Source organism: Xenopus laevis, chromosome 4S, assembly GCF_017654675.1.
Source record: "Xenopus laevis strain J_2021 chromosome 4S, Xenopus_laevis_v10.1, whole genome shotgun sequence".
NCBI classification, from domain to species: Eukaryota; Metazoa; Chordata; class Amphibia; order Anura; family Pipidae; genus Xenopus; species Xenopus laevis.
Window position 1 is genome coordinate 98279578 of NC_054378.1, and position 23883 is coordinate 98303460.

Below are 23883 nucleotides of genomic sequence, written 5' to 3' on the forward strand. Positions count from 1 at the left end.
GCATCCCTACAATCAAGCTCCACCCCCATGCTTTATGCTCAGCCAGTGTCAGGTGGGTACATGTAGGGGACTTTGCCCTTTTGCCAGTTTGCCTTGATAAAAATTCCTCTGCTCTTTCCCATCCATTCCATCTATTCCCCCACCTGCTTTTCTCACCCCAAATGTCATTCTTTCCCACTTTCTACCCCTCTCTTCCCCTGCTCTTCTTATCCCCCCTCACCTTCCCTTTCCCTCTTTTCTACACCTCTCTCATCCTGATATTCTCATCCTCCCTCTCCTGTCCTTCCCAACATTTTTACCCCTTTCTCCCCACTCTCTTACCCCTGGCTCCTCCCATAGCTTAATTGTGTGGGGGGTGATGTGCTGCCGTAGGTTGGGGTGCAAACTTTAACACAGCCTTTCACACAGTCACACAAACTGTACATGTGTAAGGCAGTGGCAGAGCAGACTGTGGCTGGGCCTGGTGGGAAGTGTGACTGTCCGGCCAACTCCGTCAACTGAGTGGTGATGCCTGGGCTGACTGGCGGGACGGCTGTTACTTTCTGTGGTACAGGTAACGCGTCCGTCCCGTGTTGCGTCATACGTGCCTCCAATCCAAAGCCTAATCTTGCCCTGCAAAGGTGCGGGTGTGTGCAGGCAAGTCTATATTGGCTTGGACTGCTCCTTTTGAAAAAAATAATGGCGGTTGCTGTAGCACGGCACTGATTTGAGCAAGTAAGGGTTTCCAGGGTGAGGGGCGCCCAATTGGCCTGAGGCCGGCTCTGGATGTTTAACACTGATGTTGCATGATCAGTCGGGGGGTTCCACTTCGTCCCACAGGTGTTCAGTTAGGTTGGGCTCAGGGCTTTTAGCAGGGCAGTCAAGTTTGTCCACTGTAAAGGTGGCCATACACGGGCCGATAAAAGCTGCCGACAGACCGTGTCGGCAGCTTATTGGCCCGTGTATGGGGCCCCCTGACGGGCTTCACCGATCGAGATCTGGCCGAAAGTCGGCCAGATCTCGATCGGATGGGACGAAAAATCCCGTCGAATCGCGGCAACATCTATTCGTTGATGCGGTCCAACTGCCCATTGCTATTTGTTAGGATCCGATCGTTGGGCCCTAGGGCCCACGATCGGATCAGCCCGATATTGCCCACCTAAAGGTGGGCATATCTGGGAGAGATCCGCTCGTTTGGTGACATCGCCAAACGAGCGGATCTCTCAGTGTATGGCCACCTTAAGGTTGCCACCTTCTCTGGAAAAAAATACCGGCCTTCCTATAGATCTATCTTTTTTTTTTTCCTATTAATAACATTGGTATCAACCATAATTTTGGTGGAAACCCTAGTCCTCTCCTGCCTCGGCAAACCTCACTTTGTACATACCCTAAACTGTTGCCATTAAGAAGAAAGCATGGACTTATATCCAATGTTATTGTATGATGTAGCCTCTTAACCTTTATACCATACTATCAGACAGGCAGACTGCCAGAATGAAGCAGTATTCAGCCGGACATGCAATTTTATAAGGGTTTCTGGACACTTTTGGCCATTGGTTGATTAAATACTCGATTCTTAAGCTGACATTTTTCGTCCGGCGGAGAACGGTCGTTGGGCATCGGACAGGTTAAAAGATTTCTGTCGGCTGCCGATAAAATCTCTGCATGTATTGCCGATCGTACGATTTTCAGAGGGAGGCTGTCGCCAGCTTTGGTCAAACATAACTTTTGCGCGATTGCTGTCAGGGGCAGAAAATCGGCTGATAAATTCTTTTCTACTTTATTTGATCGGGATGGTTAGTGGCAGGTTGGGAGATGGGGAACTTTGCGTCTATGGCTATCTTAAACCTTGAATCCCCAGATGTTGTTGGACTAAAACTCCCAAAGTTATTTAACATATTAAAAAAAGTAAAAGCATTATAAAAGGTGTAATCCATGACAATCTCGGGACAGAATCAAATTACATCTCGCCCCCCTCCATGTACCTCAAAGCAGAGTATACAAAATAGTGGGCACAATTAACATCTGAATGTATGATTGTGGTGCATGTACAGCCACTGCTGTGCATTGTTATGTTAAACTGGGTTTCCTTTTGTTACCTTACGTTGTGATGACGGTGATGCAATCTAGAATTAGGTCAAGTCAACCCACAGAGTCCTTACTCCCCCTCCCTCCAAGCATTCATTAGACAAAGGATGTCTCTGAGCTACTGAATTAGGCTTGCTGTGAGCTGCTGGATTTCCAGTGCCTGGGAGCGATTGGCCCATGGGCTATGTTGGTATAATTGACTGTGTTTGTCCATGGGTGCTGTTCTATTCATTTAATGCTTAATTTTATGCTTGTTACTGTATTAAAATGAATACTTGGCTTATACTTATTGGTATGGTGCCTATACTCCTTGTTAGGGGCATTTGTCCCAATATAAAGTTGACATTTATAGCAAATGAAAGATCTGAGGGTGGGCAGAAGTGATTTGCCCCTTTTGGTCACTTATTAAAATGGTCCTCGTCCTGACTCAGAAACAATGTAGTACACATCAATTCTCTTTCAGATTTCTGTCCAGGTATACCTGTGAGTCGAGCATGTTTGAGCCAATCATTTGCCCCCAGAGGCAGGTGCAGGGCTATTCATTACCACTCCCTCCTCACCAACCTATCTGCTTTCTCCCAACCACACTAGTGAGGTTCGTGAGTCAGGTTGGACTCAGATTGGGTTAGGGTCTGGCGAGGGTGGCTCAATTTTCAACCCATGCATCATTCCCAAATAATTTTAAAATCATTGAACACTTTTAATGTTTGTTGGAAAGTTGCTTCTTTCATTGATAACGGCCATATCTTGGCAGCAAACAGACCATATTCATATCTCTTTGTGTGTATATGGTCACATAGCTACAGCTAGCCAAGCATAGGCTGTTAAAGGCTGCAGCCTTAGCTACTTATTGGATTGTGTATGATGCCCTCTTAATGGGCTGCTTGACCCACGCCTGGCTGAAAGTCTGCTGAATAGCTATTGGCCAGGTTGAAAAATCCTACTGGAAGAGGAGCAGTTTACAGCTCTGTCCTGCATTGGGAAGGAATGTATGCTTGTAAATTCTGGGAATCGATGCTGTTTGAAACAAATCGTGGAACTTAGCGCTAAGTTTTTGTGTATGTCTTGGGTGTTAAAGGGGTTGTTCATCATCCAAACACTTTTTTTTTTTTTTTTTCTTTATTTCTAGGAACAATCTGAAAACAACTGAAATGGTCTTTTTCCAATTGCTTTCCCTGTTTTATAGTTGACTGTTTTCCGAAGTTTAAAGTTTAATGTTCCTCCCTTTGGTTTTTTTAGTCCGGCAGTTCAGGTGCAAAATCTGAAATCTTACAATTTGCTACCTTAGTTTATACATTTCTCAGCAGCATTTGTGGAATATTAGCAACTATTGTATCAATTCTAACAGATGCCTTTAATGAAACTCTGGGATTCTGCAGGCCCTAAGATAAGAAGAAATGTATCATCTTATGTATCAATTTAGAACTGTTTACAGAGTCTGTGACTCCCCCCCCCAAACTGCTTCAGAAAGACATAATACGGTTAAATCTGAAACTTTAAACTAGATTAGAAAAACGGTTAAATTAGAAAATAGTCCCAAAAAAAAGTCGGAACTGAAAAGTGTCAGAAGGTGAACATCTCTTTAATGTAACTAGGTAACTTCAGGCTCTCCACTAAACAGGTGCATTTGGAAGGAAGGGAAGCTTATTCAATGTATCTTTATTAGTCAGACTTTAATGTATTGTATATCACAAAACTGTTTCTATAATTCTCTCCATTGTACCCTAAACCTTTTCGATTGTAAGCCCTTGCTAGAAGGGCCCTCTATGGCTAGGGCGAGGCAGGGCCAAAATCAGCCTGCTGAAATCCAAAGGTTTCAGCTCCCGACCGCTATCTGAATCCTCTTCTCTGTTCGCATCCAGAAGCCTTATGTCAGCTCTGGCACGAGCGGATTTTGGCTCGAAATGCACATTTTCGTGTTTCGTCTCCAAAATCCACCAATCGTTCACGCCGGAGACGAGGTGAACAGAGTACAGGATTCAACTAGCAGTCGGGGGCTGAAATCGGCCTTCTAATTTCAGCAGGCTGCTTTCGACCCTAGCCTAATCCTATTCTTACTCTGTAAACCCTTTGTTCAGTTTTTTGTAAAACCCTTGTTTGTTATAAATTAATATAAGGTGCTGCATAACTTGCTGGCATTATATAAAAAAAATTATGATGCTGATCTGCAGGAAAATGAACAAGCGGAGGCAGATCCCTGATGCTTAAAATTCAATATCACTCACATGTGTAGGTGATGTTGCAGCAGTGAAGATCTGATTGGCTGTGTAGGTGGAAAAACAGACAATAATATGACAAAGTAATGAGATTGTGATTCATTTAAAGAATGCAGTTCAATAAACTTCGATAAAGTTGATTATACAGAGAAACTATAATCTTTTTTTCCATTTTATGATGTTCGCTAAGCAATTCACAAACAAAGACCTGTACTTGACTGCAAGTCTGCTTAACAATCGCTTACCAGTTACCATAGTTTGAGCAGTTTGTGGTAGAAAGACGCGTCACTGTGTTCAGATGGACATATGTAAGAATATTTGTGTTTTGGCCACTGTGCTTGGAGGCTGACACTGTTTCATGTGCACAATGTGAAGTTCCTGATTCCTTTAGTGGGGCCTCACTGTCACACTTGTCCACAAGGTAGCATGCACATTCCTTCTACGTCTTAAGCACATAACTTCTTTGCAAATTTTTTTTCTTTCCGGGTAAGAATACATTACAAACATGCTATCTGGTATCAAACCTGGGCGAATCCCAAATGGTGGATTCGGTGCATCGCTACTATTTTTTTTTAAAACCACTTCAACCCATCCACATTTTCACCGTATTTATCAAAAATTAACCAGAAAAAAAGTCTGGTGCAGGAAATCATAAAAAAATTTGAACTGTATGATGTTTTTTGGATTCTTTTCGAATGATCGCTGGAAACCCATTAATTCGTTTTATTGTACAAAACACAGCGCAGATCATGATATCTTCCAGCTGTAAATGGGACATCTGTCATTGACTTCTACATGAAATCAGCAGGTTTGAGATGGGAGTAATTTTTATTTTTTTTATTTTTCTGACTTTTAACAGAGCATTATTTTGGGTAAATAATACCTACTTGTTGTATACTGTCTGCCTTCCAGCATGGTGTACTTACCAGTATCACATAGACTAAGTTAGTGTTTCAGTTCCACAAGGTAGGGAGCCTCCTGTAGCCCCTTACCACCACCTCTACTCTATAGTACTGCAGTGCATAATATGAAGCTGCACTTAACTCTGCTCAGCAGTAGATATGACCTTTTGTATGTTAGCACAAGTTTGCTCAATCTGTAAAATTAATAGTTGCTCCAGTGCCACTAACAACTTCTAAATATGAGGCTAAACTCAGGGATTAGCTATTATTGTCATGGTTTATGGTCGCTTGCCTTTTGAGGTGCTGCTTAAGTGCAGTTTTATAACGGTGACCAGGTCTGTCATGCTAGAAAACTTGCTGTACTGGTTCCTTGGCTGGAAAAGACTTTCCATAGACTTTGCTGGATTAACAAATATCTGGCTGCCTAGTGTTGTGTGTAGTCCTAGAACAGTTGACTTTTTGATTTCTGTTAACTGCTTTTTGTTGTATTTTCTTATCTCTCCATCTAAATATTTTGCAAAGAGATCTAGGGATATTTAACACGGCAAAGGAAGCTGCTTGGTGTTTACTTTGCTTTCTTTTGAAAGTAGTTCTATAAGGCTCTTTTTCTGGAATTTTCAACATTGTTTTGATAATAAACTACAGCCCATTTACATGTCAGACATATATATTCTCCTCCACTTAATCCACTAACTGTTCACTGGTCTGGCGGCAATGATCGTATATTGCTTAATACCGTTTCATGGATCAAAGGTAAAATTATGGGAAGAATGTATTATCTTTACGTTAGGGCCAAACTATGTTGCAATTCATAATTGAACTAAAGATTGTGAGTGTTTGTGTGCATAGATTGAAAGCTTGTCTGAACTTGCCATGTCGGATGAGCTTGTTTTTAGAGAAGGTGGCCTTGGAAAGTGCGCAGACAAAGAATGAGGATTACTGTGTATTTAAGGCTGATTAAAACATATAAATGGGATTCTGGGATTTCTATTCCTGATATATTACTTTATACAATTCCTTTTCTTCACAGTCCCACCAAGTGCACTTGCTCTGTCCAGACAAAGAAGAATATTATAAAATGGTGTTAATAGACTATCCAAGGTGTTTGTCAACTGGGACGATAACATTCTGATAAAGTAAATTTTTGGACTTTACAGGCATTATGTTGCTTATGGATGTATGTGATTGGGGGTGCTATGACCACAATACTTGTTGTCAGATACAGTCCTGCTGTGGAACTCAGAATTCCAATGGTTCATGTGGCTCACTTCCCATCGATGTGTAGTTCCAGGAACCATATTTTATTGTGGTGGGAGGGGGGACAGCACTAGGGTATTTTTACCTTTCAGCTGCTCCTTAAAGCAACTTGTTACTTCCAATTGGTGGAAATGAATGGCATTTATATCACTATAAGTGGAAATCCAAGCATCTGGAGCTGGATAGGCCTAAAGTCTACCATGATGCAGTTAGTGCGTTTCAGACTGGAAAAATTTGTTGCAGATGTTCCAAATCCTGTTACACTGAATCAATCTGTCATAAGGATTGAAAGGTCTCTGTTTCCTGAGGGAAATTGAAGTTAATCATTTCCCCCTTGTGCACTTCTCTGCTTTACTAAATACACTTTATTTTCTGGCACAAATACAAGTTTTTATTTTGAAGTCATGGCCCCGATCAGTGGCTACGTGTCAGTTACCATTATAACTTCCTGTTATCTTACTGAATAGTGTTACAGCATCACATCTATAGACGGTACCTGCTTGACTCCTCTACCTCCTCTTCTTCCGGAGGCAAAAGCTCTTATCTGCTGTCTCAGTGAAACGTGAGAAAAACGAGCTGGTTTTGTCTGCAGGCGCCACAGTACTTCCAAATAATGATTTATTTTAATGTTTTTTTTTCCAGACATAGCTTCTGTTTGTCCTTGATATTTGTTTTTGGCTTTATTTGTGCAATATATTTTACAGCCATCCTAATGTTCCTTCCGCCTGCCTTAGTTATTCTCCTGTAGTGCCAAATTATCTGCCAAGATAATTTCTTTGCCAGCAGCCCTTTTAGTCTTCTTCATTCTGTAGGATTCAAGGAAAATATATAAAATAAATTTAAATTGCATTGCTTAAAAATAAAAGCCTTGCTCGACAATCAAATGCTTGGCTACAAATGAGCGTACTGCACTTACACGGCTGGCTCTCTTAAAAATAAATTACAGGTATGGGATCCGTTATCTGGAAGCCTGTTATCCAGAAAGCGCTGAATTACTGAAAGGTCATCTCCCATTGGCTCCAGTTTATCCAAATAATCCTAATTTTTGAAAACTCTTTCCATTTTCTCTAATAATAAAACAGTACCTTGTACTTACATAGTTACATAGTTAAATTGGGTTGAAAAAAGACAAAGTCCATCAAGTTCAACCCCTCCAAATGAAAATCCAGCATCCATACACACACCCCTCCCTACTTTTAATTAAACTTCTATATACGCATACCTATACTAACTATAGAGTTTAGTATCACAATAGCCTTTGATATCATGTATGTCCAAAAAATCATCCAAGCCATTCTTAAAGGCATTAACTGAATCAGCCATCACAACATCACCCGGCAGTGCATTCCACAACCTCACTGTCCTGACTGTGAAGAATCCCCTACGTTGCTTCAAATGAAAGTTCTTTTCTTCTAGTCTAAAGGGGTGGCCTCTGGTACAGTGATCCACTTTATGGGTAAAAAGGTCCCCTGCCATTTGTCTATAATGTCCTCTAATGTACTTGTAAAGTGTAATCATGTTCCCAAACTAAGATATAATTAATCCTTCTTGGAAGCAAAACCCGCATATTGGGGTTATTTAATGTTTATTTGCTTTTCTATTAGACTTAAGGACTGAAGATCCAAGTTATGGAAAGATCTGTTATCCAGGGCACCCCTGGTCCTGAGCATTCTGGAAAACAGGTCCCATTCCTGTACCAGGATGGGAGCTTTACCAGTTCTCTGAATGAATGTATGGCAGTCAGGTAGGCATTACCTTCTACCCCATTTTTCTGAAGTATTTAAGTGCTTGCATGGAGCATGTATGTTTGGGGGTGTTAAAAGGTGAAATTAGTTCAATATGTGATTGTCCAGCTAGGGACCTGTACAGACTACAGCTCCCAGCATTCCCTGGCAATTGTTGGGTGACCTTTTTTGCAGCTCCACATCATTTATAGCAGTGTTGCCACTTTAGTGCTACCATGTAGTGTGAACAGAATTGAAAATGACAACTTTGGAAAACTGTACACCCCCGCCCCCATAGACCTTTTAGAAAACAACTACAGGTATGGAACCTGTTATCTACAATGTACCAGACCTGGGGATTTCTAATTTTGTAATTGGATGGATCAACATACTTTGTCTATAACCATAAAAAAAGCCCACTATGATTATTTTACCTCCGTTAAGGATTAAATTAATCTTTTTTGGGATAAAGTATAAGGTACTGTATTACAGGTATGGGATCCATTATCCAGAAAGCTGGATAGGGAAGGCCATCTCCCTTAGACTCCATTTTAATCAAATAATTGACATTTTAAAAAATGAAATCCTTTTTTTTAATACAGGTAATAATAAAACAATACCTTGTACTGCACTTGATCCTTACTAACCTATAATTAAACCTTATTGATGACAAAACAATCCAGATGGGTTTAATTTATATTTAAATGTTAGTAGACTAAAGGTATGGAGATCCAATTTATGCAAAGACCCCTTATCTGGAAAACATCAGGTCTCAAACATTCTTGATAACGGGTCTCATACCTATAGTATGACCTCAAAAAAGGAAATTGTCTTTAACAATAATATTTGATTAATATGGACTCTGTGACATATGGCCTTCTGTAATTTGGAGCTTTCTGGATAACCGGTCCCATACCAGTACAACATATCTTGTACATGAGCAAGTGGACAATTAAGAATTTACTGAACTAGATAACAGGATTGAGAAATGACGTGTTTCTGTAATTAATGCAAAGTAAGCACGTAGGTAAAATTTCTGTCATCCGGTGTGCATGGCTCCATACTAGAATTGCATTTCTCATGGAGTTTGTACATGCTCTGTTTGGTATACTCCATGTATTCAGGCTTTTGGCTGCTGAAGTATGAAAGTATTTCCTGTTAAATGTTTGCTTTAAGCTAGTTTAAATAAAAGCTCAAGGAGCAGAGATGAAAAAGAGTAGCATAACTCAAGTCAGAGTTAAGGAGCTGTAGAAAGAACTGAAGGCTATAAAAAGATTATGGCTATAAATCGAACTTGCTGTAACCTGTAATGATTCAGGCCTTCATAGTTGTCTACAGCAGCTTTTGAGTTTTGATCTTGTTAGCTGATCTTTTGGGTGTCGGTGGCCCTGCACGTGCTCAGAATGCTCCATGTTGCAGCTAAGCAAAAGGATTGTTAAAACTAATCAAGCCCTTATCAGAAAGTAATATCTGTCACAGTAGCTTATTCTTCAGGGCCGATTAATGCTGATGCAGAATGCGTCTAACTAATGGAATAAAAGAATATGGAGTGCTGCAGGGGGCATGATCAGAAGTGCAGATCTTCCCTTCTAGAATTGTGGTGGCATTGGTAAGGCACAGAAGGTTAATATACAAGATGTGTCATGTCTAGATCAGGTACATTTTAGTTCTTCTTTAATTGGAACATGCGTTTGTTTGCTCTTCTAGTATTGGGACAAGAAGCGTTGCAGTCAAAAATGCTTCTAAATTTCACCCATGCCAGTGTTGGTGAGAAGCAACATGTGTGAAGCACAAGAGTGGTGACGGACAGGCCACTTGAACCTTTAAGTGGAGTTCTGCTGTCACCACGGTTTGTGTGCTTTACACATATGCTTCTCATATAGTGACATTAATGGCTGTGACAGGCAAACGGGGACAAGGTCTTAACCTCTACGCTTTTCTACTGGCTGGTAGTGGTCAAAATGTATGCCTTAGGACTGAGCAAAGTTTCAGCTGGAGGTGATATAGTTATGAAAATAAGTGGATTTGGGCTGAAAGGGAGCTTGTATAGACAGACCCCCTTGCCAGTTGTGTGCTAATGCTACGCTGGGCATTTATTATTGCCAACTAGAGCTTACTACTACTACTGCTTCTGCCTTTTAGGATCTGTGAATTTATCATTAGTGATGTACGAATCTGACCTGTTTCGATTAGCCGAGAAATTCGCTAAACTCCGGAAAAATTTGCAAAACATATTGAAGTCGATGGGCGTAAAAATTATTTTGACGCGTGACAATTTGGACACGAGCAATCATTTTTATACGCACAACTCTTTTGTCCAAATTCATTTAAGTCAATTGGCGTCCGAACAATTTTTATGCGTGCGATAATTTTTATACGCTGCTACTTTACACCTTTCTTACTTTACTCCATTAGAGTGTAAGCTTCACTTGGGCAGAGGCCAATGTCTAACTATCTTCAAAGTACTGCAGAATATGTTAGTACTGTCTAAATAAAGGATAATAATGATGGAACACAGCTGACCGTATACAATTCTTTCCAGTCTAATTTGCCAAAAAAGTGATCCCAGGGTTCTGTGATTCTACAGGAACCACTTTTCCCACTTTAGCAGAGATATGTCAGGCACTTACCCACAATATGTCAACAATATTTAGATACCCTGCGAAAAGATAAAAAATGCACACTCCAAAAGCAAGTTTTTTTGATCTCTCAATAAGCAGTCCTCTACTCCAAATTCCTGCACTTGCAGCATCTTGTAAGAATGTGAAAAACATAATGCAGCTTGTTCACTTTTAGGACATGCTTCTTTAAAAAAAAAAAATACATTGAACTGGCTTTGCTTGATAACACTGTAAAATACCAAATATTTTTGTTCAAAGAGCTTGTATCTATGTTCCGTTATGTGCAGTGGTGTAACTAGATGATACTAGGCCCCACAGTAAATTCATTTTAGGGCCCCCAACATATTCAGAGGTTGACCTGTTTACCAATATATGTTGAAATTGCTCATTAATTAGCAAGAATACTTCTTGGGCCCCCTGCAGCCCCAGGATCTGCTTCCTCTGTAGTTACGCCCCTGGTTCTGTGTTAAAACAAACCCCATTAGTTTGGAAAAAGTGGTATAAATAGCAGCATATTTGGCTTTCACAGAAATATAATGCAAGGGTTATGGTTAGGTGGGGGAAAATAATGCCATAAGTTATGGTATGGTAGTAACGTAGTTACATTAGTCCGTGTTGGACTGGGATGCCAGAGGTCCACCAGAAAACCTTTGACCGTGGGTCCACCGGAAAACCTTAGACAGTTTTGAAACTATTATTCCTCCTCTCCTCACTCAACCTCTTTATTCTCGTAGTTTTTTTTTATATCTAATTGATATATTCTTCCATTATTACATATATTTTTTTCCCCATAAAGAAATTGGGAAAGACCATGAATTGGGCTAAATGTTTAGAAGCATGAGGGCCCACTGACACCTGGGCCCACCTGGAGTTTTCCTGGTATACCGGTGGGCCAGTCTGACGTGATGTTAGTGGTATAAAATGAATAACGCACATTTTATATACATTATGCAAAGAATCTTTATCGTTCAACACGTTTTGTCATATTGCATATCATTTTACACACCTATAAAAAAAAAAAAAAAAGTTATTCTACAACGATAGGTCAGTGTGGCAATGCTGTTTCAATTCTCAAAGGATTGTTTATGGAGCTTTATAAACATGACCCTGAGATAATAAGATTGCATGATGCATGTTTTTCATTTTTTTATGATGACTGAGCAATCTTGATTCACGTGCTTTTAATTGAGAGCTTGGCGAGTATATGCTATTGCTAATATCAGGTGTGTTTCTCCGCAATGCCCTGCTGCCCCGTCTCTGAGCTGTGACAGGAAGACATTAACCCTTTAAAGCACTTGTGTGTATTTCTGGGCTGTAATCCGCCCTTTTGTATAGGTAGGGCAGTGACCCCTTCCCTATAATTCCCAGTAATGGCTTTTCCATTTATAAACTTACAAGTTTATAAGAATTTTGGATTTGGCCAAACCAGACTCTATATTGACTGGCCCACCTGACTAGGCTAATTTTTGGGGTATTCGTGTCGGCCTAAATAATAATAACAACAATAATGTCACTGTTGCTGGGTTTCTTCTCCACTGGACGTCTTTCTCCTACTGTACTGCAGCATGTTAATCTTGTAGGATTTCTCTCACCAAGACCGTTCCAGACATCAGAGCCATCTGTCACCCCAGCCAGTGAAAATGTGTTACTTTGCTGGCGTTTGGCTCTGTTTTTATTCTCCCACTTTACTTGTCCTTATGGAATACCAGAAAAAAATGTGTTTACTGTAATGTGCATAAAAGAATTGGCCTTTAGAAGTGTTGAAACTTGTACTGTGTGTCAGGTGCTTTTGTTTGATATTATTGATTAGCCTTTGTGTGGCATTCCTCTCATCTCTATATACATGCTGCCTATTATTTGGTCCGCCATCTGTATTCCAGATCAGGGTTCCTCTACTTGAGGTGTAGTGTTTTGGGATTTTTTGGACCTGCCTTAAATTAAAAATGTTAAGCTCTCTGTAATTGTTATTAAAATAATTGTGTTAAGCAAGTCATACACTGGCCGAGATGTTGTGCCCACTAAGCCCCTCCTGACCGAGTAAGCAACTTGTTGGTCTGTGTATAAGGTACCCAAGACAGCATGCCAAACCAGTATTTGGCACGTTTATAATCCTGTTGGGCAGGGGCCAAATTTTTGCATTACTCCAGCAGTATGTTGGGGCAGTGAATGGATTGCTGTGGGGTCCACCATTCAGTTGGCCAAATTGGGCGCATATTTGCAGGCATATGCATTTTCTGGCTCCAGTAGTATTTGTTTCCCATGGGAGTGGGTAAAGCCAAACTTCCTTGTGTAGTCTAGAGATCAGTTATGATTTGTGCTTAAGGCTATGGGCACACTGGCTGAAGGTGTCTGGTACCCGCTTATTACCCGCAAAAAAGTGGGGAACCTGCGGGTTGCGTGTAGAACTTTTTGACGGCAATTCCTGTTTCTTGATGGTCAGCGGGTCCAATCGGGTAAGAATGTGGGTTCCGCGCAGGACTCTAGCTGAAGGCTATGGCTATTGTCAGCCTGAAGGTTTTTTTCAGGATGAGAGAAGCAGATCTGCTCTGTGCCCCTACTCTATTTATCTGAGTGGCTTCAGCCTGCATGCACACACATGCAGTGGAGGTTGGCCTCTTGTTGCGTATTTGGGTTGATGTCCGCTTCTGCTCAGCTGCATGTGAGCACAAACAGGAGGATATTTAAATCAATGGAGCAGGGACACAGTGGATCTGCTTCTCTTAGCCTGCAAAAAATATGCAGATGTAAAACAGTGGTGTCTTCAGCCCATAGCCCAAGGGGAAATCAACCTTTTTTTGCTGTCTAAGTGCAGGAGTTGAGTCACCAACTGCTTGTCTCCACTAATTGCAGACATTGGCAGTGGGTAGCATAAAAGAGCCGGGGCAGTGCCAGTGCTTAACATGCTTCAGTCACTTCCTCCTTCTTCATTTGCGTAGAATAAATTGTATTTTCAGACAATAATCCATGAGGAACATCACAGAACCCCCCCCCCCCCGTTAAAAACCAACATATTTTGCCAATAGAGACTGTGAATTCTATAATCGTAAAGGCTATAATTGCCCTTGTAGTTATTGTAAGCTAGGACGAATATTCTGATGCACCCTGAATGTTTGCCTGACAGATGCCTTCCCACCCAACACAGAGACACCAAATATAGGTGCTGGACTGTTGGTGTGTAGGGATTAGCTCACCTGCAAATAAACAGCCTTTCCTAAGGGACACCCCATCTGTTGAGACCCAAGAGATCTGATCTGTTTTGACAGTTGTTGCATTAAAATCAGAGAACAGTCTGATGAATATGTATGGGCTGGTGCAGCAGCTCTTGAAATATGGCTAGTACTCTGTGTCAGCTGTTTAGTAAATAGTTTTTAAAGGCTGTAATTTAGGATTTTAAACTGTGATTTTGGAATTCCCCAACACATTTTGTTTTACAAGCGAAGTAAAGTCATAAAACATTTTTAGGCTTGTAATGCTATATTATATAAGTGGTTGTAATTCACTAGAAATTAAGAGTTTTTTTGATTAAGTAGCAACTAATGTAGTACTGTACTCTGAACTCTCTGAATTTCATTAAAGGCAGTTGTTAGAATTGATACAATAGTTGCTAATATTCCACAGATGCTGCTGAGAAATGTAGCAACTAATGTAGCAAATTGTAACAGTTTTAGAATCTGCACGTGGATCACTGAGCTGCAGCACTAGAACACCAGAGGAAGGCACATATCCTACATGCCAGTATAGAGGTACTTTCAAAGTCCCCCCCCCCCATAGGGGAACCCAGGCATGTGCTGGTGTGAAGATAGGGATTACGATCTCAGCCTGGAAATTATAGATCAGTAAATTTGACATCTGTGGTGGGCAAATTATTTGACATCTTGTTAAGGGATCACATTCAAAATTGTGTCCTTGTGAATGGCATTATGAGCAGCAATCCGCATGGCTTTATGAAGGATAGGTCATGTCAGACTAATTTGATTGCTTTTTATGATGAGGTAAGTAAGATGCTGGACAGTGGGGGGGAATAGATGTGATCTATTTGGATTTTGCCAAAGCGTTTGATTCAGTGCCCCACAAACCACTGCTTTCTAAACTAAGGTCTGTTGGGCTTAATGAAGTTGTTTGCACATGGATAGGATACTGGCTATAGGATAGGGTACAGAGGGTGGTTGTTAATGGTCAAAGGTTCTTAGTGGGGTCCCTCAGGGCTCAATATTGGGTCCACTTTTATTTAACTTGTCCATTAATGACTTAGGGGAGGGTATTGTAAGTAATGTATAAGTGTTTGCAGATGACACAAAACTATACAGCCCAATTAATTGTATCCAGGATGTGGCATCCTTGCAACATGATCTTGATAAACTGGCAATCTGGGCAGCTAAGTGGCAAATGAGATTCAATGTTGATAAATTTAAAGTCATGCACCTGGGATGTAAAAATATCCAAGCCACTTATACCCTTAATGGGACTGCACTAGGCAAATCTATTATGGAAAAGGACCTTGGAGTCATTGTAGATGATAAACTTGGCTGTAGCAAGCAATGCCAGTCAGCAGCATCAAGAGTAAATAAGGTCTTGAGTCGTATTAAAAGGCATAAAAGAGGCATAGATTCACGGGAGGAGGGGTCATTCTTCCACTGTATAGAGCACTGGTAAGGCCCCATCTAAAATATGCTGTACAATTTTGGTCTCCATCACTCAAACAGGACATTATTGTATTAGAGAAGGTACAGAGAAGGGCAACTAAGCTGGTAAAAGGTATGGAAAATCTTAGCTATGAGGAAAGACTGGCCAAATTGGGGATTTTCACGCTGGAGAAGAGGCGCTTAAGGGCAGATATAACTGTATAAATATATAAGGGGATCATATAATAATCTCTCTAATGCTTTATTTACCAGTAGGCCTTTCAAGCTGAAAAAAGGTCATCCATTCTGATTAGAAGAAAAGAGGTTCCGCCTAAATATTCGGAAGGGTTTTTTTTTACAGTGAGAACTGTGAAGATGTGGAATTTTCTCCCTGAATCAGTTGTATAGGCTGATATATTAGATAGCTGTAAAAAATGGTTGGATGGCTTTTTAGCAAGTGAGGGAATACAGGGTCTTTGAAGAAAGCTCATAGTACAAGTTGATCCAGGGACTAGTCCATTTTGTAGTCAGGAAGGATTTTCTTCCCCCTCTGAGGCAAATTGGAGAGGCGTCAGATGGGTTTTTTGCCTTCCTCTGGATCAACTGGCAGTTGGGCAGGATAAAATATAGTTCAAAGGTTGAACTTGATGGACATGTGTCTTTTTTTTTAAACCTAACTTACTATCTTACTATGTAACATGAAGGGCTCATCTGTTACCTTAAATTGCAAACTAGACCAAGCTTTTTGCCATCAATTATATAGCACCAGCAAGTTATGCAGCTCTTAATATGATAAACAACATCTGAGAGTCTTAAAACAGGGGATTTCTCTCTTTCCAAAAACATGTCTGTTTCTGGAAAGAGCGAGAAATCCCCGGGTTTTTAAGAGTCATTTTTATGTGTGTGTGTACAACAAACCCCAAATAAACTAGCACTTCATAAATCCAGAAATTCCTTGGATATGCACTTCAAGGTACAGTTCATTGTTTTTACCCTTGGTATGAAGGAAGCATCACAAATTTTTCATAAAATTTGTTGTTTAATATAATTTGATATAATAGGTGACCACTGCTTAGTGGCACGTAAAAGAGAACTAAAGCCTAAAATTAAATATGGATAAAAGTGCTGTCTTTTTTATATGCATAACTTACTGTACCAGCAGAGCAATTCAGCAGCCCTAGAAGAGTACTGATCCATGTCATAAAAGACAAAAAAAACTTGCTGTCTTGGAACTGTGAGGCTGTCTTTTGAGTGTCTGTGACTCTGCACATGCTCAGAAGCTAATTTGAATGGCTGTCCTATCGTCAAGTAAGACATGATGTTCATCTTTCTTTTGGTGCTTTAAGTAAGATGACTGTATTTATTAAGTGAACGTGCAGACAGGGAGCATATGAAGAGAGGATTTTTGGCACAGAAACTCTACCTAAAAGGCTGGGAGGTTTAACATCTACTTACTGTTAATGTGAAACTTAGAGGTTCTCACGCCAGCATCAACAAGTGGAAGTCATTGATGTGTTTTGGCATGAAGTCAGCATTTGATTCCTGTGAAAGATGCATGTTCCAAGGTGTACAGAGGTGACTTGTGACACCAGAAACCTCCTGCAGCTTGGCTTCCCTTGCTGTTAACCCTGCGACAGACATTGTGGCAAATTCTCATTTTCCACATGATGGATATATATAATTGGCTGATGGGAAAAGAAATTTCCCTGAAATTGTGACTGTGCTTTTGTTTTCCTTTATGGACTTGTTTGATGTATAAATAGGGAATGTGTATTCATTTTAGCTTTATTTTCTTAAATATCAATCACTGTATTGCTCGTTCATCGTCTGTTTAGGACTTGCCTAGGCAGCCACTAAACCGACAGAGCATGATTTTCATTATCTGTTCACGTACCCTCTATTGTGTTAGTCACACTGTAAAACACCACAGAGCCATGTGACCTTACAGCAGGCCTGGACTGGGAGTCAAAATAGGCCCTGCCATTCCAAGTACACAGAGGCCCAAACAGCCCCTTACCAGCCCAAAACAGCCTCCTTCCAGCCCACTATATGGTAACTTTCTATGGAACCATACAGCAGCCCCTCTGGCATTTGCCAGAACCCACAGCTTTCCAGTCCGGGCCTGCCTTACAGCACATTCATTCTTAGATATACGCAAGAGCCATGCAGGAATAGAAAGCTTTAATTCTCATGGGACCGGAAGCCAAAGCATATTTGTTGGAATGATAATGATAATTTTACCTCTCCACAACCATCCATGCCCTTTGTTGATTTGTGTTAATCAAATAATTCAAAGGCAAATTTTCCACTCTAGGTAAAAATGCCCATAATATTGATGATTGTTGTCGTCGTTCCACTTTTCATCCTATTGTTCATCCTTTTTGCCTGAGATCAGACTGTATACAGCTGCATGAAGATATATAGATGGTCTTTGTTGGTAATGAGCTCATTAAACTGGTGATTTTTGTATTTACAAATCCATGTGTTTCACAATCTTATTTTCATTTGTATGTTCAGAAAACGGACAGCCGTTATACTTTATATGTGGCACACTAATTTTCATGAGTGAACCAGTTGTAATTGATAATATAAATAGATCTTCTGATCACTTACTGCATGCGTTTATTTTTTTTAGTTCAGTTTAACAAAAATAAATTTGCTAATTGCCTCCCACTCCATTTTCTAATTGCAGTCCTCGGTATGCTCGAAGATTGTTCAGCTCCTAGGGCAGAATGAGGTGGACCACCATCAGAAGCAGGTAGTGATGCTGAGTCAAGACAGTTTCTACCGAATACTGACTCAGGAGCAGAAAAGCAAAGCACTAAAGGGACAATTTAATTTTGATCACCCTGGTAAGCTGCACTAGTGTAACACATATTTTTATAATTGGACTTTCATTTGGATGATCAGTAGTAGTTTAGACGCTCTGTAATCCCATGTCCTAATGTTTTATTGCCCTGATGACTTTTTAAGTAAACTTGCAACTCCTTTTGTATATAAATTCTACGTCACCCATAAATGTTTTTAGTGCATTTTTGTTTCCTTGACATACTGATCCTTTACTTAAACCCTACTAGTTGGGTTTCTGGTAGGGGTTTTGAGCTCGGTTTATGAAAATACATTATCTATAGCTCTACTTAAAACAATAGTGAGATTTTGTTCAGACACAGAAAAGATGGTTAAATGTAATAACGCTGAAAATCCATGTGCTTCATATAGAGGCAGAGCTTTTCAGGAGTTGTTTGCAGCTTACAATTGCTGCAATCTGCTACTATGGTCCAAATGACCAGACCAACCATACATTAATTGTAATAAGAGACTGGAATATGAATAGAAGGGGGTCTGAATAGAAAGATAAATAATAAAAAGTACCAATACATTTCTAGTCTTACAAAGCATTTGTTTTTTTTTTTTTAATTGGGGCGATTGAATTCCAAATGAAAGCTGAAAAGAGACCCAAAGGAGAAGGCAAATAGTTCAAAAAATGAAGAGCAGTTGAAAAGTTACTTAGATTTAGCTATTCTGTAACATATTAAAAGTTAACTTAATAGTGAGCCAACCCTTTAAAGATAGAAATGGATATCATGCCGTATATTCGATGAATAGTTTCCATGTTGGCTGTTAAAGGAGAAGGAAAGGTGTTTTTACTTGGGGTGCAGAAAGTTAGGCACCCCAAGTGATTATCTACTTACCTGAAACCCAGGGCCAGTGCTCCTATCAGGCGAAAACTGCACCGGCCCGGGATTCTTCCAGCAAGCACCGCAGAGCGATCGGCTTCCTGCTTCTTCTTTCTTCAGATTTTCCTGGGCAGACGAATGCACAGTAGATCAAAATAGTCTGCTTTTTCATTAAAGTTCGGCTTTTCGATTTACTCCGCATGCGGAGCCATGAGAAGGGCCATTAAGCCAGAAGAGGATCGCTCTGTGGTGCTCGCTGGAAGAATCCCGGGCCAGTGCAGTTTTCTGCTGATAGGATCACCGGCCCGGGGTGTGTGGTAAGTATATATAATTGCTTGGGGTGCCTAACTTTTGGCACCCCCAAATATAAAATGCATTTCCTTCTACTTTAATGGTCATTTTACTTGGCGTGGATACTGATTGCTGTCTTATACTTACACTCCTAGAGTTTTTGTTTAGTTCAAACATTTTTTTGTATTAATGGGGTTTTAATGGGGTGAAGCAGTGCCTGTTTGGCTTATGGGGTAGCCAGTGCTGACCGTCAAAATGATTATTCTTTCTGTGAATTGAGCTTTCCTCAGGATTTAATGTAAATGTTTTAATGCTAGCAAATTCTTCCCAGGGCATGCATGCCTACGTCCCTCTCCATCTTTGCAAAGCATTCAGCCTTAACTTGCTTTCTGTTCATCATTTCTGTTCAGTACTACACAATGGAGGTAGCCTCAGTCATGAACGCATGCTCTGGTCAGCACTGATCTGGTTGTACAATGAACCACTTTAAATGGGTTGCTTCTGTTGGCAACCAGCCTCCTGTAATACAAGACAGTAAGTCACACTAACATTTATAGTGGTGGTTGCATGAAATGTTCAGAAGTGCTGTGTTTTCATAATTCACAAAATGAGCGGTTGAGGCCTTTTAAAATTGTGTGTTTTTAGAGAAGTATTGAATATGTGTACTCTATTATTTCCCTTTGTAGATGCCTTTGACAATGAACTTATCTTGAAGACCCTCAAGGAGATCATGGAAGGAAAAACTGTACAGATTCCTGTGTATGACTTTGTTTCCCACTCCAGGTAATTAGAAGGAATCCCAAGCAGTGATCCTTTGGTACAAGGATTTATGCAGTGTATACCAGAATTAAAATAACAGGATATTGGTTCCAGGATGTGGGCAGAATAGTAAAAGTTTTAGGAATAACTTTTAAAAAGCTATTCACATGCCCAGTGCTTTTATACAGGCCATAAAACTCCAAGGTGACTTCTAATATCCTTATATTTTATGACTGGGTATAATATTTTATAAAACACACAATTTAGTCTTGTGATACAAATGACAGCACCAATTATAAGGTTATAATTTAAAGGGTATCAAGGGCATGTAGACATGTACAGTATATGTGAATATTTCCGTAATGTGAGCTTGTTTTTTTCACAGCCTTTCAAAATTAAACATTGCTGTGTCATTTTATAAACTGTAATTCAATATGGTACACAAGAATATAATACAAGCCTTTTCAGTCTAAAAGTCATGACTAATGTATGTACAGCTCAGCTGATTTTTAGAAAGATTACTAAACAGTAGGACATGATTTTAATTATTTTTTTTTAATATTCTTTAAATTGCAGGAAGGAGGAGACTGTGGCTGTGTACCCTGCAGATGTGGTTCTGTTTGAAGGTATTCTGGCCTTCTATATGCAGGAGATTAGGGACATGTTCCAGATGAAGCTTTTTGTAGATACTGACGCAGACACAAGACTCTCAAGAAGAGGTGAGGATTTTCACCTTGTACTAATATTCTTAAATTTTGGCATAGGGTAAGGGAAACCTGAGTAGTATCCTCGATAAGCTATGTATATTTTTCTCAATGGATTTTGCTTTGACTTCAACACAACCATGTGCAACTGAACCCTAATAAGGCTAAAGTTTGAGCTTTGCAGGCCAGCAGATAAGGCATAACAGATGCACAATTGAATCCACTCTTTTGGGATTCTGCTGCATCCCATATCCCTCATAAATGATTCGGGCGAATACCGAACCAAAGCCAAACCCTGATTTTGCATATGCAAATCGGCGCAAGGAAGGGTTAAAGTTATGTGATTTTTTTTTTAGGATTAGGATGTGGTTCTGCCAGGCACTTGGATTTTTCCGGATCCTGCTGAAAAAGGCAGAATCCTGGATTGGGTTCATCCCTAAAAATTGGTTAATGGACCATATTCTGGTAATATGTGCAGATTTGCCTCAGTACAGTAATCCTGTACTGGCCCGCCTCTCCACGTACCTGGTGGAAACCATTTTGAGTGGGGGGGGATCTTGGAATTTTTGGCTCTTAAAGTTACCTGGAGTGGCTTTTTTGCTGTCCCTGGTAACTTGAGGACTGCTGCCGTCTGAGGCGAGTTTCTCAACTCTACTCGTGGCAGCAGGAGCCTTGTTGCTAAGTGAGGTAGGTGCCGGTGCGTTTTCTGAGCACAAACTATAATAAAATATAATCCTTTTTCCTTCCTAAAAGAACAAGTCAGTCATATATGAGCTCTTTAAAGGAGAAGGAAAGCTACCAAGACAGTTTATTGCCAATAGATTAGCCAAAACAGTGCGAGCTAGAACACAATTTTTATTCTTTAGAATGCTTTTCCATACCTGAGTAAAAATCTCTAGACACTGTCTGTTTGTTTAGTATAGCAGCTGCCATATTAGCTTACTGTAACATCACTTCCTGCCTGAGTCTCTCCCTGCTTGCGCATAGTTCTGAGCTCAGATTACACTGGGGAAGGGAGGGGGGAGGAGCAAACTGAGCATGCCCAAACCCTGGACGTTTAACCTGAAAACAGGAAGTCTGATACAGAAGCCCATGTATACACAATAAAAGGAAAGAAATGTGGTTTCTTTTGACAGATAACTCTGAGCAGCATTACTTTGAGGGTTTACTAGTGAATTCGTATAGACCTTTTTGATCAAGCTTACTTAGTTTTAACCTTTCTTTCTCCTTTAATACACAGGAATGACAATGAGCAACTATTAAAAGAAACACTTCTATTTTGTTCTTATTGTATCTAGTAGATAAACCATACAACAAAAAAATTGGTTGCGCACAAACTCTATTCCCCCCTTCTGGGAAGTTAATTTAATTGGGCTAATTGTTGTCACCGCTCACCCTATAACTGGGTGGGCCGATGTGCAGCTGTCCCGGACCTTTCACCTTATTCAATTTATGTTCACAGGCATTCAATATTTGCAGGTCACTCACCACTTGAAGTCCCTGGTCCGGGTGTAGCGCCCCGAACCGCAGCTTTGGGAGACACGACACTCCATAGAATCCAATATTGTGCACACTTTCACAGATCAGCAGACAGCGGTGGTTTTAAAAGGCTTTATTGCCTCAACCTAACGCGTTTCGTGTGTCATCACACGTACTCATAGAAATAATTATGTATTTGTATGTTTTAATTATGCCTATGAGTACATGTGGTGACACACGAAACGCGTTAGGTGATCTGTTGAGGAAATAAAGCCTTTTAAAACCACCGATGTCTGCTGATCCGTGAAAGTGCAAGCAATATTGGATTCTATTAACTTATTGTATCTTGCCCTTAGTCCGTGTATGTAGACTTGAATCAAAGCTGGTAATTGTTTGCTATTGTTGCTGTAAACTTGGGAGAACTTTGCTCATCTCTGTCAATTAACTGCTATTATTCTTGCCAGGAATTTCACGCTTCCATAAATAAATAGTGCAGGGACATTGCTTTTGTCTGTGTGAGACCAAGCAGTCTTGGAGGCAGAAGTACAGAAAATGCTAAATGTCAGCCAGCTCTTTTTTTTTTTTTTTTTTTTTAAATTTTTAAACACAAGATGAATTGTAGTTTCCTTCTTATAATCTTGCAGTAGGTAGATACCTGTGGTTTACCCACAACAATCTGGGTATTCCATAAGTTGGGTTAGAAACTGCACGTATGGGGGCATTGTCAGTTGTTTAGCCTCATTTGCTACCTCCCTTTGCCCATAGCTCACGTCGGTTTAATGCTGACCAACCAGTAATGGACCCAACTAATAAAAATGCAGGCCAGGTGCAGTCTACACAATTAAAACTACAACAGTCTTAGCATGAAGAAGAGGCAACAAAGTCTACTTCTCCATTATTGAGACTTAAAAATACACATTTGGATTTTCTTTTGGTTTTCTTGGTTCTTTCCATTCTTGGTCTTGTCTCACCTAGGGCAGAATTTTTATGTTTAGTGTGCCCTTTATAGCCGTTGGTTCAAATAGATTAAACAACACTTTCAGGGGCAAAATGTACAATAGTATTAATCTCTTTTTAAATTTGGTTATCTGTCAAAATAAAAAGGAAAAAAAGACCCATTTTAATTTAGGATTAGGAAATGAATTGTAGAATCACAGACATGAGGCCTAATCCTCTAAGAGAATCTGTGTTTCTAAAATACATCAGTGCAGTATAAAAAGGCCATAACAGGAGTTGAGGTGCATACAATTACCTTTAAAACTGATGCAGGTATAGGATCTATTATCTGGACTGCTTGGGATCTGGGGGGTTTTCGCATAAGGGATCTTTCCCTAATTTTGATTACCATACTTTGGTACTAAAAATCATTGTACAGGTATGGGACCTATAATCCAGAATGCTCGGGACCTGGGATTTTCCAGATAATGGATCATTCTGTAATTTGTATCTTTATACCTTAACTCTTCTAGAAAATCATGTAAACCTTAAATAAACCCAATAGACTGGGTTTGCTTCTAATAAGTATCAATTATGTCTTACTTTGGATCAAGTACAAGGTACTGTT

General features: G+C 40.1%; 1 protein-coding gene across 5 annotated transcripts in view; it reads left to right on the forward strand.

The window, feature by feature from the left end:
- uck2.S (uridine-cytidine kinase 2 S homeolog) overlaps nucleotides 1-23883 on the forward strand; it is a 59881-nt gene that overhangs the window by 26267 nt on the left and 9731 nt on the right. For 3 of the 5 annotated variants that reach the window (XM_018259673.2, XM_018259670.2, NM_001094577.1), the window contains 3 exon segments: nucleotides 18102-18261; nucleotides 20064-20160; nucleotides 20713-20855. In XM_018259673.2, coding sequence (XP_018115162.1) covers nucleotides 18174-18261; nucleotides 20064-20160; nucleotides 20713-20855 — 328 coding nt within the window. In that variant the 5' untranslated portion in view covers nucleotides 18102-18173. 5 annotated transcript variants of the gene reach the window in all.